Source organism: Astyanax mexicanus, chromosome 7 (genome assembly GCF_023375975.1).
Source record: "Astyanax mexicanus isolate ESR-SI-001 chromosome 7, AstMex3_surface, whole genome shotgun sequence".
Taxonomy (NCBI): domain Eukaryota; kingdom Metazoa; phylum Chordata; class Actinopteri; order Characiformes; family Acestrorhamphidae; genus Astyanax; species Astyanax mexicanus.
The window spans coordinates 3,987,501-4,007,393 of record NC_064414.1 but is presented as its reverse complement, the minus strand read 5'-3'; the positions used below and the strand labels follow the sequence as shown (position 1 = coordinate 4,007,393).

General features: G+C 40.2%; 1 protein-coding gene across 1 annotated transcript in view; it reads right to left on the bottom strand.

The window, feature by feature from the left end:
* Positions 1–94: 94 nt before the first annotated feature.
* The window catches only part of micu1 (mitochondrial calcium uptake 1), a 51,645-nt gene continuing 31,846 nt past the window's right edge, over positions 95–19,893 (bottom strand). Inside the window, exons 6-12 of the mRNA XM_022685196.2 lie at positions 13,875–13,989; positions 11,416–11,498; positions 9,448–9,648; positions 6,741–6,878; positions 5,646–5,754; positions 3,485–3,574; positions 95–1,933 (exon numbers count right to left, since the gene is read on the bottom strand). Coding sequence (XP_022540917.2) covers positions 1,770–1,933; positions 3,485–3,574; positions 5,646–5,754; positions 6,741–6,878; positions 9,448–9,648; positions 11,416–11,498; positions 13,875–13,989 — 900 coding nt within the window. The 3' untranslated portion in view covers positions 95–1,769. The remainder of the gene's footprint in view (positions 1,934–3,484; positions 3,575–5,645; positions 5,755–6,740; positions 6,879–9,447; positions 9,649–11,415; positions 11,499–13,874; positions 13,990–19,893) is intronic.

Sequence of the window (19,893 nt, the reverse complement as noted above, 5' to 3'; positions counted from 1 at the left end):
AGTTTCCTTATCTGTTTGTATTTTAGTGCCATTCTTTTTTTTTCCCTAAATGAATGATTGCTCCTCACAGCCAATCATACAAGGACCACAGATATCATGAAAAATATGGTTTATATATTCATTCAATAGCATATTCAAAAAGAGTACAATACAGCAGTGTTTCTCAATCCTGACCCTGGAGACACACCTGCACATTCCCGGCTCCCAGCACACCTTATTTCCAACAGGAAAAACTCTAAAATGTGCAGGAAAGTGGCACCAGGACCACGATGGAGAAACGCAGACGTTTGAGTGATAAAGTCCATTCTAAGGTTTTTCTTTCAACGTCTGTGCTGCAATCTTAAGCCGGCATGCTGGCAACGTAACAAAAGAAGCTCAGATGGAAGTGTTTGCAAAACGAAACAATCCAGTGCATGTCCTCCCTCTGACTGTATACCCCCCATACACTCCAATCCCACAATTCAGCAGAAACGCTGCAGCATTTCCAGCCTGATCTCTATCTGCTGAATCTCAAGTCGATGATCTTATTCCTAATGATTTGGCTGCAGTTGAAAAGAATAGAAAACTTGCTGACTGTATTAAACTGTATGTATTGAGTATTGCAAGTATTTATTGGGCGGTGGCTTAGTGGTTAGCACATTCGCTTCCCAGCACTGGGGTCTTGGGTTCAAGTCCCTATCTGGGTGGAGTTTCCATGTTCTCCGGGGACTCTGGTTTCCTCCCATAGGCCAAAAACATGGAGATCAGGTGAATTGGATTCTCTAAATTGCCCAGAAAAACTGAGCACTCTAAACTGCTCGGGTGTATATTTGTAAAATGTGTGCTAAGTATGTAATTTGTGTGTAAACATATGTATGACTGTGCCCAGATATGGATTGGTGCACTGTCCTGGGTACAATGCTGTAGTTCTGTAGATGCGGTCCTCCAGGTGGACGGTTGTTTCCGGTTAAGAGTATGCTGTACGCTTTTTTTATTGGCTGCTGCTTTTCACCAGTGTGTGGATGGGTGCTCAATATGCATTAAAATGTGTAAATTGTAAAGTGTCCTTGGGTTTCTAGAAAGGTATATAAAGCTATATAAGTTGAACTCGCATGCCAAAAGTCATGGGACAGCAGATAGTAATATGTAAACTTATTATGAAGTGTTACCTTAGGGCAAAGCTTGGGAATACCCATATCTGGACAAGTTGTGAGTTGTTATCTTGTGAGTGAGGCAAGGAATTGGAGTGACTAGGTAAAGTCAATTTATCTATTATGTGTTTGTTGGTAAGTTAATCAATTAAAAGCCAGGGAAATACAGAAGATATATGTTGAATCATTTGAACAAATAAAAAAAAACTGCTGCTTAACATTGTATTTGGTTTGTGGGAAAAGGAAGCCAAGCTGGAATTACCATCTGAGATCCTGGATGCAGCAGATAGAGATTAGTATAAAAGCCCAGGAGTTATATATATATATATATATATTTTTTTTTTTTTTTTTTTAAGAGAAAAGCCTAAACCCAAAAAAAAAAGGCCAGAAAACAAGAGTAACTCCATGAGCAGCATCACTGGGCGTGGTGTACAGAAGCTGATGCTGGAGACACACAAACACTGCAGCGGTTTTCTCATGCAGGAGCTCTGATCACTACAGAGCACTCGCCTGATTGTTTAGGCTTATCAGTGGAGCAATCTTAATGAGTTCATTCCATGAAGATTCACCCGGTTCCAAGAGGAACCGCATGACAATAGGCTGTTGCCACACCTCTCTTTCACGCTCTGTCTTCCTGTGCTATTGTTGTTTTGGCATGGCAAAGTCCCAGGCGGTGTCCTGGGCACACTTCCACATGGCCCGCACCAGACGGGTGAATCCCATGTCCTTGGGTTTCTCCAGTCCTCTCATCAGCCTCTGCTTCATGATGGCGATAAACTCCTTATTGCTCAGCTCTCCGTTTCCTGAGAAAGAGAGGATTTTAATAAATCGCCTGATTTACTACTGTTTTACTACTATGTCTACTGCCGGGACTGCAAAGTGCTGCTTTATTGGTCTAACTATGACTGATATCCCTTCAAAATGTTTCTCCTACAGCCTGAAAAACCTTCGTCTTTAGACAACGGTCATGTTTTTGAATTGACGATAATGCACAGCCGAAAAATATGATGCATTATTCATTGTTTCAGATGAGGCTCTTGAAACACACGGAGCACAAAGCATATTAAGACTGTTTACACAGTAGTAATACATAGTGTAAGAGGTTGTAGGGTATATTTTGGGGCTATTGCTGTTTGTAGGGGTTACACTGTGGCTAGTGGCTAGTTGATTACACTGCATTAGGGTATCAGAACCTGGTAATTATTTTCAGCCAATCAAGGTTATTCATGAGTTTATTAAATGTGACCTATGCCTTGACTTTTAGTGGTCATAAGGTAATATAAAGCTCTCTCTGGATGGGATTAGTTTCTCAGAGGGACGTCTATGAAAAATATTTTACACTTCTACTCCGTGATAAATATCCTGCATCCGGACTGCAATTTAAATAAAAAAAACATGAGAAGCAGTGCGTTTTTAGGCTTTCTCAGTCACATGACGTCATGTTCAGTAGCTCCTCCATTTCCACTCGCTGTTGTGTTTTTACGTGGATCTCTGTGGAAACGCGCAAAGCGGCAGTGGACAATAGCTATTTTATTAAACACGAGGAGATAAAACTCAGAGATGTGCGTCCGGACAGGACTAAAATTACCAGAGGACCACGGAGTTCAAAAAACAGTAGATAATTTAGCCTGTAATTTTCTCAAAGGACGTCTGAGAAAAACACGTACATGGTCGTTTTCGGACGGGAATAAAATTTTAGAGGATAAAAAAAAAACATAAAAGAGAAAATTACCCCAGAACCCCCTGAGAAACTAATCCCGTCTGCATAGGGGTTAAGTCCCCTCCGGACACACATCTCTTGTTTAGTCTCCTCGCGTTTAATGACATAGCTGGTGGTCCACTGTCGCGCACCATAATTACACTTTGGGTGTGCGTTTCCATGGAGATCCAGGTAAAAAACACAACAGCGAGTGGAAATGGAGGAGCTACTGAACATGATGTCATGTGACCGAGAAAGCCTCGAAAAAACTCGCTAAAAAAAAAAACAGTTTTTTCAATTGCAGTTCAGATGCAAGAGTTTTATCACAGAGCGAAGCTTCAGCACCTGAATAGAGTAAAGTTGTAATTATTTGTTGTATAACATTAAAATGAACACACAAATGAAGCATTGGTTTGTATATAGTTCATTAGATGGCTAGTGCATTACATTTTGGTTATTTAATATGTGGTTTAATTAGGGTAGTCATTTATGATTAGATTGACTGGTGAGTTAGTTTGTGGCTAGTGGACTGTATTTATTGTAGCTAGTTTGTATAGTAAGTTAGCTTAGGGCTAGTGTTTTACACTGTAGCTAGGGGTTTAACCTCAGCCAATCAGGACAGAGACAGACCAGACTGTCAGACAAACCCACTTACCGTCACAGTCGAATAACGCAAACACCACGTCACACACATGATCCGACAGCTCCACCTTCGCTACTGTACGAGCCACCTGCTTCATAGTGGCTACAGAGAGAGAAAGAGAGAGAGAGACAGAGAGAGAGAGAGAGAGAGAGAGAAAGATTATCCGATTATCTTACTAATTAAAAATCACAAACAAAACAACACACTGATTATGTACAGACTGGGACTGGGGATAAAGAGCGGGCGACAGAGGAAACACTGGAGACCCAGAGCAGAGCGAGTGTGTGATCAGGTATAACTAATGAAACTCCAAAGAAAAGGTCACAAGAGAGAGAGAGAGAGAGAGAGAGAGAGAGAGAGAGAAAGAGAGAGAGAATAAGATGAGTGAAGGACAGACACAGGCTGGGTTATGATTTCTGCACTGAGACAAATCAATTTCTACATTATCAGCCGTGTGGCAATGTGCAGAAAATGTAATTCCCTTTCAGTCAAAAGCAAGAGAGCGATTCTCACAGTGTGCAGAAGTCTGTGGAGTCTGTGGTGTTTTATTTAGACTACTAAAGTCTTCTTGGCCCCGAAAACTCTCAGCGTTAGTGTCTCCACAGTAACGTTGTCTGTTGGCTTCTTATCTGGACCTAACAATGTCATCTACCCTCTATATAATACACAATGTGCTAGCTAGCTACCTACTGAGACAAACTACTAGCGATCTATTTTATGCTTGTTATCAAGAATTTAGCCATTAAACATTGAAACTACACATTAATGCAGCACTAGGTAGGATTTCCTTGATTTTTGATCTTTTTAAAGACGTAAAATAACAGCTTGAAACTTACTGCAGTGCTGCATTGAGGTGTAATAGGAGGAGTGGCGGTGCTCTCGTCTCTGTGCCGGAGCTCCTCTGAGCTCAAACCAGACTCTGTAAGTTTTCCGAGGCGGCCGCGACCAACGCTCGCGAGAACTGCAACCTGCTTTCCGACCTTTAGTTCTAACAGTTCTACAAGGACTACTGGTTCATTCTTTACAAACTAACATACAGACACTCTGGCAGAAGCTGGAAAGAGACCGAATATGTCTGTGAAAGCCAGAAAACGAGAAAGATAAACTAATCAGCCTGAAACATTTATTACACTCTACAACTGTAGGGGGAGCCCACGAGCACAAAATCTCAGTGATACCCCTCGGTTTGAAGTGTGAGTCTGAAAAATCCTCCAGCCTAACAAGAATCGGGACAGCCCCACCCCTCGGGTGAAATGGGATTGGGCCTTATTCCCACCTGTGCTGTTTTTACACATTGTGCTTAGGTTGCCAGCTATTAAACACCACAATCAATATATAGGAAATTCAGAGGAGGATTTATTTTCATTGTCTAAAGTCTGCAGAGTGGGCATTTTAGTGTCTTCAGTTTATATAGTAAAAACTCAATTTGGCAGAAAAACTGCAAACGTCTCAACCCTGTCTGGACTGTTTTATTATTATTATTTTTTTTAAATCTGTGTTTCCAGTAGATTCAGGGCCAGACTGGTACTGTACTCACTGTCTCTAAAAAAAAATACAGCCAAACACAAACATATCCAACAGAAAAAAACTGGAAGCTCCTGTATTTCAGTCCGGTCACACACGGCTCGCCTGCACCAGGCTGCCATAGTAACTGCGGTATGAGTGGGCTGGGTTGCCAGTGCTTCAGACTCCTGGTCTTGATCTGATTTAGCAGATTTATGTAGTAAACGCTTCAGAGAGCAATCCCAAGAGCAGCAGCAGCAGCAGCCACTGCTTTTTTCCAACAGCAAGAGGTAAAAGTAAAAGTTTTTTTTTATAACAGGCACTGTATAAAACATATTGAAAGCAGAATTTCTTTTTGAAAATGTGATTTATGTCTGATTAAGATTTAAAACACTGTCAGGGTCTTTTTGGTGTTCTGGATAAAGAAGAAAATGGAACAAATCAGTGCAGCTCGAACAAGCTATGCAAGACATTTTAGGCACTTAAGGCTCATTAACTTTATTAATGGAACCCTAAATGTCATCTGACACCAAGATATAGGTGAAAAAACACTTTGCGACTTTGTAAAATGTTTTAAACACGCGAACCAGGATAGCAATAGGAAAGAAACAGGAAAGGATAGAGGGGTAAAAACAAGACAGAGAGTGTGTGTGTGTGTGTGTATACATACCTTTGTCAATGGAGGCGCCTGCCATGTGGTAGAAACTCAACGCAGTGTCCACATCGTTCACGTTCTTCAGAAACGTGAAGAAGTTCTCCACCTCTTCAAAGGAGATACCCTACACAAGATAACAAACAGACATAAATCACGATATTAAACAATGCAGGGCCCATGACGTCACCAGCCCCGCCCCCACCAGCATGCTGTCTCGCGTCCGGACCAATCAAGAGCTGAGTCAGTGCCGAGCTCTTAAAACCCGAGGAAAACTGCAAAAAATATATATATATATAGATATATATCATGCAGTCCTACGTTATACAGATAACCACTGCCTAAAAACTTCCGATTAATGACCAAAACAGAGTCTATTTTAATGTTGCAATAACATACAGACCCCTCCATCACAAGGTTTCCTTGTTTATAAAGAAGCTGCTTGCAAAATTACACATATTTTAGACACTTTAGACACATTTATTTATTAATTAGTAAAACACTATTAGAATCTAATACTATGGTTAAACATTATAAATGTTTCTCAGTAAAATAAGAATTAGCTTTCAAAGTCTTGTGAAGATTTGTTCCAGGAACAATTTTACAGGTTATACATTGAGCATTGCTTAAGTAAAGTAGGCTTTAAGCTTTTAGTGCCACAGAGACGATTCTTGAACAGGGTTTAAGGATATTGTTTATATAAATAAACAAGCATCCGAGGTCCCATTTGTGGGTGACGACCGTCAAAGACCATTTTCAGCTCCTATTGAGCTGTGCATTTATTTATCACTTGTCATAAACTGCAAGGACTCTATAAACTTCTTCCTATGGATCACCAGTAAAGAGACAAGCTTTATCTCTATAAAATATCACACTTCCACCGCTTCCTTTCAACCAAGTGTAAGCTGAGGTCATTTAAAACTGTTTATTGCCAAGACCGTAACCATCAAAACACAGGGATACATATTTTCCATCTTTTTAAGCTTGTTTTTTTCCCTGAGTAAGCAGGTTTAAAGCCATTGTGAGGTTCTATTAAGTGAGTAAAAGACATCCTGATATCCAAAAGGCATAAAGTAATGATGAAACATTCGTTTATTAAGCTTTACAGCTTACCTGAGCATCTTTAAACATCTTCTTCAGGCCTTTCTGTGTCTGTTTGAGCTTGCGGGACTGAACGCCACTGTACGCCAAGAGCATGCCCCCAAACTGCCTCTCTGTGATCTTACCATCCACTGGGTCATTCCTTTCAAACTGTGCATAAACATAAACACAAACACAGGTCTGTTTGTACAATATAAGGATTTAAGGTAATATAAATATCCTATACTCTATACTATACTAGTATTACAGTATATACAGGGCTGAGTAATAACTGTTCATAACTACTAGCATTTATACTATTTAAATATGTCTTAGGTTAGAATCATATCATAACTGCAAATGATTTAAACATGGTTACAGACAGTAATGTCAGACATTTAACTTGATTTGATCTTGATTGTATGATGATGTGGTGATGTAGAAATGTGGTGATGCAGTGATATGTTGATGTGGTGATGCGGCGATACGATGAGGTTGTGATGCGGTGATATGGTGATGCGGTAATGCAGTGATACGATGATGTGGTAATGCAGTGATGCGGTGATAGGATGAGGTGGTGATGCAGTGATATGGTGATGTGGTAATGCAGTGATGTGATGATGCAGTGATGCAGTGATACGATAATGTGGTGATGCAGCGATGTGGTGATGCAGCGATGTGGTGATGCGGTGCTGTGGTGATGCAGTGAAACGATGATCTGATGATGCAGTGAAGCGGTGATTTGGTGATGCAGTAATGAAGTGATGCAGTGATATGGTGATGTGGTAATGCAGTAATATGATGATGCAGTGATACGATGATTCGAAATGCAGTGATACGATGATGTGGTAATGCAGTGGTGCGGCGATATGATGAGGTGGTGATGCAGTGATATGGTGATGTGTTAATGCAGTAATATGATAATGCAGTGATACGATGATGTGGTAATGCAGTGGTGCGGTGATATGATGAGGTGGTGATGCAGTGATATGGTGATGTGTTAATGCAGTAATATGATAATGCAGTGATACGGTGATGTGATGATGCAGTGATACGATGATGTGGTGATGCAGCGATGTGGTGATGCGGTGCTGTGGTGATGCAGTGAAACGATGATCTGATGATGCAGTGAAGCGGTGATTTGGTGATGCAGTAATGAAGTGATGAGGTGATGCAGTGATATGGTGATGTGTTAATGCAGTAATATGATAATGCAGTGATACGATGATGTGGTAATGCAGTGGTGCGGTGATATGATGAGGTGGTGATGCAGTGATATGGTGATGTGTTAATGCAGTAATATGATAATGCAGTGATACGGTGATGTGATGATGCAGTGATACGATGATGTGGGGATGCAGTGATGCGGTGCTGTGGTGATGCAGTGATGCGGTGATGCAGTGATACGATGATCTAATGATGCAGTGAAGCGGTGGTTTGGTGATGCAGTAATGCAGTGATGCTGTGATGTGATGAAGCAGTGATGTGGTAATATGATGAGGTGGTGATGCAGTGATATTGTGATGTGGCGAAGCGGTGATGTGGTGATGCAGTGATACAGTGATATGGTGATGCGGTGATAGAATGATGTGGTGACACGGTGATACAGTGATCAGCAACCGTGCAGTACCATCCTGACAGCAGGGCAACAGTGGAGCCGGCCAATTTGCACAAAAATAAGCCCCAGTTCCTGAACTTAGAGCAGCGGCTACATAATAATAGTGCTGCTTTTCGGGCTTTCTCCCCGACCGAGCCTTAACAACTCAATCTAGTGAAGTGGCGGCGTCCATCCGGAGCCAGAGAGAGAGGATAGTGCAGGATAGAGAGGGGAGAGTGGGGGATGGTGACGGTCAGTGCCAAGACTGTACAGGGGGCTGAATTAACCCTGTCAGAACTGCTGCCTCAGCAGCACTTATGCTGAGAGAAAGAGAGTGGGGGGAGAGACAGCGAGAAGAGAGAGAGAGAGAGAGAGAGAGAGAGAGATATTCTCAGTGACAGTGGATGCCTGCAGTAGTGACCCGTGCTGAGTGTGTGAAGACGTGCTCTCAGTCTGTCATCTGCCTGAGAGTCTCTTGGCCTTTATTCTTGTTACCTCCTCCACTCTGCTCTCATCACATCCCACTCCATCCACTGCTTAACCCTCCTTACAACAATATCATATATTGTATATACAAAATGTTGCCAGATAAAACACCTAAAACTTGACTTTTTTTTAATTACATAACTACAACTACAAATAAACTCTGGTCGTTTGATTCAGACCCTTTTGTACCTGATACTTTGGGGTTTAGACCCCAAACTCAACAGGAGTGAAAAGTATTTCTTCAGATTTGAACAAATTCTATGATTTATTTAAAGACCAAAACGAGTATTTGATGGGTTTTATAATCATAACACCATAAACAACCTTTTATAGAAGATTTAAATACAAATAAAAAAATGAAACATGTCAAGGGGTACTTTGTGTAGGATTGAGGGAGGGAACTGAGTGGGTGGAGTATAACAATGGGGAAATGGCTTTTGACCATAAATGTAAAAAATAGAAATATTTAATTGTGACAACTTGATTCTTAATTTGTATTGTTATATTTCCAAAATAATAAAAAATATTAATATATTGATTGACATGTTTTTATGTTTATTTAGTGGTGGTATGAATTTCACATAGAGGAATTTCATATGCTCCACCCCCAGTCTAACCCACTACTAAATCCCTTATGTAGCTCATCTCCTGCTGTACCTCCAGCTTCAGTACATCGTGTTGCAGTTTCCTCTGGAACTCCAGGAAGCTGCCAATAGTGAGTTTGCCCTTGAGGTCAGCGCCGAAGAAGTAGGTGGTGAGAGCCGAGCTGCAGCCGGCTGTCCTCAGAGTGTTACCGGTGGTGGAGCGGTCCCTGTGCCTCATGCCCATACTGGTCTGAGAACGAATTATACTCTGCACCTGTGATAGATACACACACACACACACACACACAAGCAGAGAGTGTCAGGACCATAAATTAAACTCTGGAGGGCGCTGTGCTCTCGTGTAATAAATCAATGTTGCACCTGAATCTAGACACTCTATCATAGTCCTTTTTTATCCTACAGATGCAAAACAAAGAAGCTTTAAAAACAATAAGGCCTGAAGGGGGTGGAGCACACCTATACACTCATATAGCACTGTATTAATAACTTCCTATTAAAATAAACATACATTTATATGTAAAAGTCGCATACAGTGTTTTAGTGTTTTAATATACTTAATATACACTTTTAATATATTGTTATTGTAACTCAAAAACTCCTAAATGAAAAATACTTTCCAGTGGACATCAAGTCATTTTCAAGTCATTTTGGGGCATTTCTATTGGTCCATTCATCATGACACTCTGACTCTGATACAATTTAAAGAATAACTCACATAATCAAGTACGATAAGAAGAAAAAAAAAAAGGACAAATACAGATACAAGGATTTTGAGTGCCTGTGACAAAATCGAATAAAATAATACTTAAAAGCTTAAAGACGCAACTCAGCCCCTCCTTAAACTCTCCTAACCTGACATTAAATATCCACAGGCTGTGGTTAAGGAGCAGAACATCGTTATTTAGTGAATGTTCCTCTGAACAAACTCTCTTTACTGAATTATGCCGAGTTATTCAGATGAAGGCCACAGGCAGACTGCTGCTAATGAGCGCCACGAGCACGCTGCTCATCCGCTACGCGCTAATTACAGAAATCACGTTCCGGCCACGAACATCCAAACGCCCAAACTCATGTCTGAAACTTGAGGCAGAACAGGATCGGAAGTGTAGAAAGGAGACTCATGAAACGCCAGACTGTTTACTGTTCAAGTGTCAAGTAGCAGAGCTTAATTATATAAGAGGATTTAAACCCAGTCACACTATATGGTAGTGCTGTGCGATATGACGATAAATATCATGGGGACGATAGAAAAGTGTCCCTATCGTTTCTACAGTAATTTCATCAATTATTCATGCAAATATATAAAGTAGACTACAATGAAATGGATTGGCGTGCTCACTTCCCATAAACTTGGTTTATATAAGTGATAATAAAGTAATCTTCGCAAAAACAAAAAGCTTCATAATGTGGTTTTGCGGGCATGACACTGCTTTACGTTATTTGACTCATGAGAGCTGAACAATGGAGACTCATTGTTCTTTTGAAAAAATTAGCTACTGCATCTACTTCATCTTTTTTCATTTGATACATATATATATATTGCTGCACTAAAAGGTAGTAATTCTCATTTGTGAAAGTTTGGTTTAAAGTCACTTTGAAATAAAGTTGGAAAAAAGTAAGCAATGATATTATTTTGTCATATTTTTCGAAGAATAACTGAAAACATATTTAAATATGATATATATACCATGATATATATCCTTATTGTGATATAAACAAATTCCATCGTGATATATATGATATATATATTTTTTCCATATCAATGTACATCAATGTACAAAGAGTTTATTTCAGGTCATTTTTGATGCGTTTCTATTGGTCCGTTTATCAAGAAATTTTGGCACAGTGTAAGGGACAGTTTGTCTGATTAAATTATGTAGCATATTGTGTAACTAAAAATTAACAAAAATGGAGATAATTGTTTTTCATTGGACAGCGATGATATTCACTTTTACTGAACTACATTTGTTACATATACATATAAATGTGTGTGTGTGTGTGTGTGTGTGCATTTTATTACCTGCTCAAACTCCTCCAGATCCACTTCTCCGTCCCCATTCAGGTCAAACATCTTAAAGGCAATCTCAAAGTTCCTCTGAGGTGCTGAACAGAAACAACACAGAGTTTTAGCACTATATTAATACTGCTGATACTGTGGCCCAATCCCATTTCACCCCTTGGCCCTACCACTTACCCCCTACCCCTTGTTTTTCAGTGTAACCCCTCCCCTTGGAACAGAGTTAACTAGTTAACTAGTAAACTTTAGGATTGATTTTATTGTATGTCTTCAGAAATAGGGGAGATGGTGTAGAAAATAATTATTATTGTTCATATCTTAATTCCTCTGTGATGGGGTGCTGAAATTAGCTTTAATTAGTTTTTATTTTATTTTATTTTTCCATTCCGTCTTAAATGCTGCAGCTTCTGCCGGAAGGGGTAGGGCCAAGGGGTGAAATGGGATTGGGTCTGAATCAGTTCTGTACCGTGATAACAAGTTCAGTCGTAAAATTACCTTACTACTTAATATTCCACAGCCAACTGTCAGTGATATTATCAGTGGTCAGCGGATGCTGAGGAGCAAAGTGCACAGAGCAACCAACTTTCTACAGAGTCACTACATCACTACACACCTCCAAACTTCATGTAGCTTCAGATTAGCTCTCAGAGGAACACTCTCTTTCTCTTTAGCAAGAGAGAGAGATAGAGAGAAAGAAAGAGAGAGAGAGAGAGAGAGATGACCAGCCTAAGAACAGTTAAGGAACATGTTCTGCATTAACTATCCAGGATAAAGGATCAGGTTTTACTGCAGGCAGAGCCTCAGCCCAGGGGTACGGCTCCATTGACTTTGAGTAAGAGATAAAGGTATAAAAATTTTAGGACTCAACGCTTTGAGCTTTAAACTATATTTCAAAAAGTAATAAAATGCTTTTTTTCCTGAGTACAGCGAAAGCCTGAGAAAAGTCTGCGAGGGAATAATGTAAGGCTGTGTTTATGATCTTGGTGATTCTCTCTCACTTTACTCAGGCGGGCTTGTGGATTGTATAAATAAAACAGCAACAGTGGCAGCACAAAAATGTCCTACAATAACAGCAGTGTATGGGACTGTCTTTAATATATACATATATATGCACAGTGGTATACTTAGGTATTCATGCAGAGTATCAATAAGAGTACAACGATCTGAAATGATTATCTTAGTCCTCAGGCTCAGAAAACATCAAACCTGACTGAACTGGAGATGTTTTAAAAAGAAGAATGGCCCACAATACCTTCAACCAGAAACCACACTATCATTGGAAACTATAAGTGTATAGGAGTTTAGAGGCTGTTATTTCTGCAAAAGGAGGATCTAATAAATATTGATGTATTTTTTGTTAGGGTGCTCAAATTTATGCACCTACCTAATTTAGTTTAAAGAAATATTGCACACTTTCTGTAAATCCTATAAACTTTATTTCACTTCTCAAATATCAATGTGTTCATCTGCTGTATGATATATTTATCTGAAATTGTTGATCCGAACAACCAATGATAGCCAAAATATTTGAATATCATGAACGATATTATCCCCTTAAATATGGTGCTAAATCACCCACCCCTAATTATCATAAATTATACATCAGGGTACTACTTTTTTTTTTTTTTTTTTACTGTTTTTAGCAAAAGAAAATTCACACTGTTCTTATTTTCCGTTATTTATCTACTAGAGACAGATTATAACTGTCCAGTATCATTTATTTTACTTTAATCCTGGATATATGTGGATATTTGGAGAGGACATTATTACGGTCATGACATTCTGGATCATTTGCTTCTGTTTTTCAGTTCAGTGTTTTGCCACCAAAAATCACCAAAATTATCGTTAACATGAAAATACCATGAAATATCGTGATATTATTTTAGGGCCATATCGTCCACCCCTTAAGTGGCATTCATAATTTTTAGCATTCTATCAGATTTTGCAATCGAGTCCTTTAAGTGAAAAATAAATGCATGTTACGTCGGCGCAGAGTGGTCCAGCGTTCTAAAGTGCTGCCACTATGAGCGGGAGGTTTCAGGTTCGAACCCCAGCTCATGCAGCTTTGCCATCAAGCTGCCGGCGCTCAGAGGGAGCAAAATTGGCCCTGCTCCCTCTGGGTGGGTAGATGGCACTCTCTCCCCATATCTCTCCTAGGGTGATGTCCACAGCACAGGGCATCTGTGAGCTGATGTATCAGAACTGAGTCGCTGCGCTTTCCTCCAAACGCGCTGTAATGCTACTCAGCAATGCTACATCAGCAGCAGTTTGAAAAGAAGTGGTGGCTGACTTCACATGTATCAGAGGAAGCATGTGCTAGTCTTCTTAACCCTCCTGGTGTGTTGGGGCATCACTAGTGATAGGGGGAGTCCTAATGAGTGGGTTGGATAATTGGCTGTGTAAACTGGGGAGAAAATGGTAAAATAATAATAAAAGCATGTTATAAACAAACCCATACTCACTGGAGAGAACGGTTGTGAGGAATATGTAGTCAGAGAAGGAGATGAGGCCGCACTCCCCCAGCGTGTAGAAGATACTGTCCTCGTCTGCAAATTTCTCTCGTTCCTGAGCAATCTTCTGTTGGATCCCATAGAAAGAGAAAGAGGAGGGACAGAGAGCATCAGCGTTCTGTTTCAGACTCCAGCAGGTGAAACACTTCAGAACGGACTATAGAGAAGGTGCTCTACGGCGATCCGATCAACAAACACACGCTAGCATGCTAACACAATGACACAACACACACACCAAACATGCAAGTGCTGAATACTCAGATATCCAGACACGGCTAAGGGAAGATAAGGGAACACACAAGAAGACAACAGTGTATTATTACCTCAATACCAAACACACATTACTGCGCACAGCTCAAACACTAATACAGTACACAACCACTGCTGAGGGGGAAAGCTGTGCATACACTCAGTGGCCACTTTATCAGAAACATCCACCTTGTACCTCCACCTGTAACCAGACTGTAGTCCATCGTTTATCGATTTATCATTTATTTAGCGATTTTTTTTCTCAACTCAATTTTGACCTTGATGTGTAAGTATCTCACCACCACTATTTCAGTCTCTCTGTATTCAGGGTTCATACATATTTTAACCAATACATTTTCATTATTTTCTTTATGAATTTTCTATCCCTTCAAGGCCAATTTTCATGACCACACGATTTTTAAAACATCAGTGCAGACATAGACAATAAAACAAAAAATCAACTAAAACTATACTTAAAAATGATTATAGTAGGTCTAATAAAAATTTAATCAGATAAAATGTTGACACACAATTTTTAATAATAAAATGTGTGTCAGATCCTGAGAGAACTGTTGTGTAATGATAAATTACTGAATTAACTCTGAGCTGATGTATTTGTTAGCTCAAAATATACCAAATTTCCATGACTTTTCCAAAACTTTCTGGGTATTTTTATTTTTGCAAAAATTATCCATGCCTGGAAATTGCTATTTTTTAATTTCATGATGTTTCCAGGTTTTTTTCTGACCATACAAACCCTGTTTATTTACCACCGGGCCGCTGTGGGTCAGATAGTATTTGGGTATATTATTTGCTCAACAGTGGTCAGATGGTCAATAAGGATTATAAGGTAGAGGGTGCCTTACATACTGGTATTGACAGCAGATGAGCTACAGTCTGAACCTGCTCACCAATTGACCAATAAAGTACCTTATTAATAATAAATAAATTGTTAAAATAAATTGGCTAAATTGGTCAAATTGGCACAAGTACAAGACAGGTGGTCATAAAGGGTATGGAGAGTGTATACAGAAACATTAGACTGTGCGCTCAAGTCACGTAGACATAATGTGACACAAACAGTGCAAAACTTAGTATCCTGGCAAGTGTAATAATCTCAAATCCAATTAAACGATCAAATATTTCTCTTTTTGAGAGTGTTGCGCGAATATTACAATAATATGGATTTTTTTTTAGACTGCATTGGTTTATTTTTCTGCTAAAAGGTACGAGCTGTACAGGACTAGCATAGTAACGTCAGCTAAAGTAATTATAGCCTGTGGATTTCTTAGTTTAATAGGAAATTGGCTTCCTTTATTATTTCTGAATAAATATGACCTAAAACATCACTAGATTTTCCTTAATCAAGTCGTAAAAGTAGGTAAAGAGATAAAGTGAACTCAGTTATACAAATGAGACAACAATATTAAACTTGAACTGAAAAAGTCAGCCTACAGATTTTGTGTCTATGCCCTGTATCATCACAAATATATTAATAGAAACATTGATAAATGTCCATTTTGATACAACACAGTGCTTTCACTGGCTCTGTATGGTTAAAGTAAAACTACAATACTCTCACAACAATCTCAAAATATTGGTACCACTTTAAAATAAGACTACCTTTATAAATGGTTTATAAATGGTTTACAGTTAGTTTCTTAATGGTTACTAATTAGGTTGTAAATGCCTTAAAAATCATTAATAATCAGTTATAACACATACGTAGAAAGGGCAACAATGACCTGTTGTTTGCCAAATAGTGAACCCACAGCCATCTATATTGGTAAACTTCAAATCTTGTCAGATACTCAATTTACTTTTTCTTTCTTCATCTCTATATTCTCCATCAGTCAACATTAGTTTAACCATTTAACCTCCAAGTTTAATCATTCCACCACTAACACTATTAACTTTTAGTAATTTATAAACAACAGGTCATTGTTGCCCTTTCTACGTATGTGTTATAACTTATTATTAATGATTTTTAAGGCATTTACAACCTAATTAGTAACCATTAATAAACTAATTGTAAACCATTTATAAACCCTTTGAACCATTTTGAAGTGGTACCAAAATATTAAACATTTGATATTTAGACTCATTTTTAGATTTCAGATCATCTCAATTGCCACAATATTTGTTTTGCTGTTGGTGTGTGTGTGTGAGAGAATCAACACTGGTGTGAACAGATCCTGTCCTGCATTCAAACACAGTGATTGTTAAAAAAATAAATAAAAAATAAATAAAAACACACATCACAGTGTCTCACTCTCGCACTCTCTCTCTCGCTCGCTCGCTCTCACTTTCTCTCACACACTCGCTCTCTCGCTCACTCTCTCACACGGTGTACTAGTATTCAGTCAGCACTGGGACTCAGTGTTACCTCCGTCTGATGAAGATCCCCATCAGTGTGTGGAGGAGGGAGAGAGAAGGGGTTAAAAACACACACAACCTGTACTCATTTAAAGTTGGGTTGACTGAACACACCACAACACAAACACACACTCACTCCACCCCCTGCCCCCACCACACACACACACACAATCTATTAATAAAGCTCACTAAACAGGCCCATAACACACACACACACACACAGGCACACACACACACACACACACACACACATAGATGAGATCACTTAGCTACAAATGTGTCACAGATTTTGTCCAAACATTCCTCTGGTTATAGTAGGCAGAATTAATAGGGTAGTGCATGTCCGCATGTATGTTAGGGCTGCACAATATATCATTTAAACATCGTCATTGCGATGTTTGCATGCACAAAATTCAAATTGCAGGATGTGTGATGTCACTTAAGGCAATTCAATCAAACACGTCATGTTGCAATGTTCTGATTCTTGACACAAGAAGTACTGTAGATACACGGCGCTGTCTCTGTGTCTGTGTGAGTGACGGGCTTCTGCTGCCTGTGCGAGAAGCGCGAAAGCTGTGCAGCTCAGTCCAGCACAGTTTTTGCGCAGATATTTCAAGTTACAGCTGAACTCATGGTTTTAATCCCAGAAAAACGCTCTTATTTACTTTTTAAAAAAGACATTTGAATGCCTGATAAAAGGGCTGATTACTGTTGTTTTGCTGTTTTCTTCGGGTTTTAAGTGCTCTGCGCTGACTTAGCTCTTGATTGGTCCGTACGCGAGACAGTGCGCGGGTGGGGGCGGAGCTGGTGGCATCATGGGTCCTGCATTATTTAATATCGTGATATATATTGTTGAAAAAAGAATATTTGCAATGCAATTTTTTCCCCAATATCGTGCAGCCCTAATGTGCATTTTACTATGTTCCGTATATATGGGACATGGAGAGTCCAGGTTATTTTTAATGCATGGTCTCAGATGGGCAGAGGGTGGGGGTGTTGGAGGGGGGGGGAGAGCTGTATATCCTGTATATATACTTAGATATAAATGTAAGTGTGTATATGCATGTGTATATATGTGTGTGTGTGTGTGTGTGTGTGTATGTGTGTAAGGTGTAGGTGATCTGTGCATTTGTGTGCACTGGAAACAGAATAAAGCTCCAGGGTCTGTGTGTCCCTGCTCTCACCTTCAGAAAGATCTGACCACACAGCAGCTAATTTAGCCAAGAACACGGAACACACACACACACACACACACAAGCGCACTCACGCATGCACACGCAACACTCTGCAGGCAGCAAGTTAACACAGAGTGGAGCGAGTGCACACACACACACACACATGCAAATTAGAGAGACAGAAGGTGAGGGAAGCCCATGAGGTGATTCCAGCCTGTCAGGCGGTTACGCTCAGAGAGCGACAGAGAAATAGAAGGAGAAAAAGAGAGAAGCTGGCAGCAGATGACTGCAGTAAGTGGTGGGCTGGAGGCAGCAGCTTTGCAGCTCTAATGGCTGCTGCTCTGTTCCCCACACAGCTGGGATGCTCTGAGACGATGCACAAATGGCAGCTGAAACAGGTCTGAGACACAGCGGAGACATTTCTGAACAAGCACAAAGACGAGACTGAGGCAGTACCCGATAAAGACACAACTCAAACATAACACCGACACAGCTGAGATTGTATTAAACTACATAGACGATCAAAAGAACAGAAAAAAAAACAGTACAAAGACATTGCTGACACTAAACTCAAAATTGAGTTTTGACAGTTGAGACTATAGAGACACTGCTTAAACAGTACACAACACAGCTGAGATACAGCCGACACAGAACCGAGACAGCCAAGACAGAAAGCAAACAACAGAGACACAGCTGAGACAATAAAGAGACACGTCTGGGAAGGTACAGAAACAGCTGAGACAATACTGACATGGCACAGAGACACTGCAGAGACAATATTGACACAGCACAGAGATACTGCTGAGAAAATACTGACACTGCACAGAGACATTGTCAGTGTCAGAGCACTGATACACGCCTGAGACGGTCCTGAGGGATCACTGTAACGTAAGATGAGCACAGCTGCAGACGGGTTACAAGCAACTACATGACCCGACTCATTTAACAGTGCATCTGTGCCACTGTGTTCTATCTCTCTGGTAGAAACAGGAGATTTGAGGTGCACATTGAATTCTGCCGTGATTTGGGCAGCTGTGGTTTTATGTTTTTTGGGTACAATCCGGGTTAGCACCCGAACATCCCTTTCAGACAGCTTCCTCTTACAGCATCCACAGTTAATCCTGTTGGATGTGGTTGGTCCTTCTTGGTGGAATGCTGACATTACCCTGGATACCGGGGCTCTTGATGCATCACAAAGACTTGCTGTCTTGGTCACAGATGCTCCAGCAAGACGTGCACCAACAATTTGTCCTCTTTTGAACTCTGGTATGTCACCCATAATGTTGTGTGCATTGCAATATTTTGATGCACTTGAGCACAACCCCTGCCTACACTATTCTACTGTAAGCCAGACGTAATGAGATCTACAAGAAGCATTAAACAAGAAAAGCTCATACACAAACACAAATCTATCTATAGAACACTTGTGGAACATCTCTAGAACGTCTCTCTCAGAGGGTTGTATAGGGATTCCTGCTCGCCTCTCGTCTGGTTCACAGCACATCACTTACTGTCTCTATTAGACTGCTTTTAAGAACTAATGGTAACAAAGAGAAGCCCACAGTCCTTTTGCTCCCCAAGCATTTAAAGTCCTGGAGTTTGTGTGGGTTTAAGCAGACACTGTTAATTTACAGTGTGCTGTGATTTAGCAGTGTCATTACTGATAAACAGAAAAGCGGGAGGAACAGGCAGGGCAGGAGCAGCATATGCATGTATGTGAATCCCACTACGACATCCCTTCCACTCTCATCTGCACTGGCCTCAGCAAAACTGTATGCGGCATTGGCACCATCCCAAATGCACCTGCATGTCTTCCATACAAACTAAGCACTGAAAAAGAGACGTTATCCTGTTGCATATAGGGGAGTTAGTCTGCCATCCAACTCTGTGTGATCTTAAGAGAGTTTTCACAATAAACAGCATTTTTATGAAGTGTTTTTCCACTACTTTGGCTTGTTTTTTCATAGGGAAAACAGCAAAGTACATCCTGAGAATTCAGTGGCTTCTCTTTCAGGAAGTGAATCAGGTGCTCCTACAGTCTCCTGGCATTTCAAGACTCGACTACTGCAGCCCTCTTCCAGCCGGTCTTACCTTAGGAGATACCAGACCCTGCAACTGACTCAGAATCAGCAGTTTAACTCATCTTCAATCTTCCGAACTCCTCAGCTGCA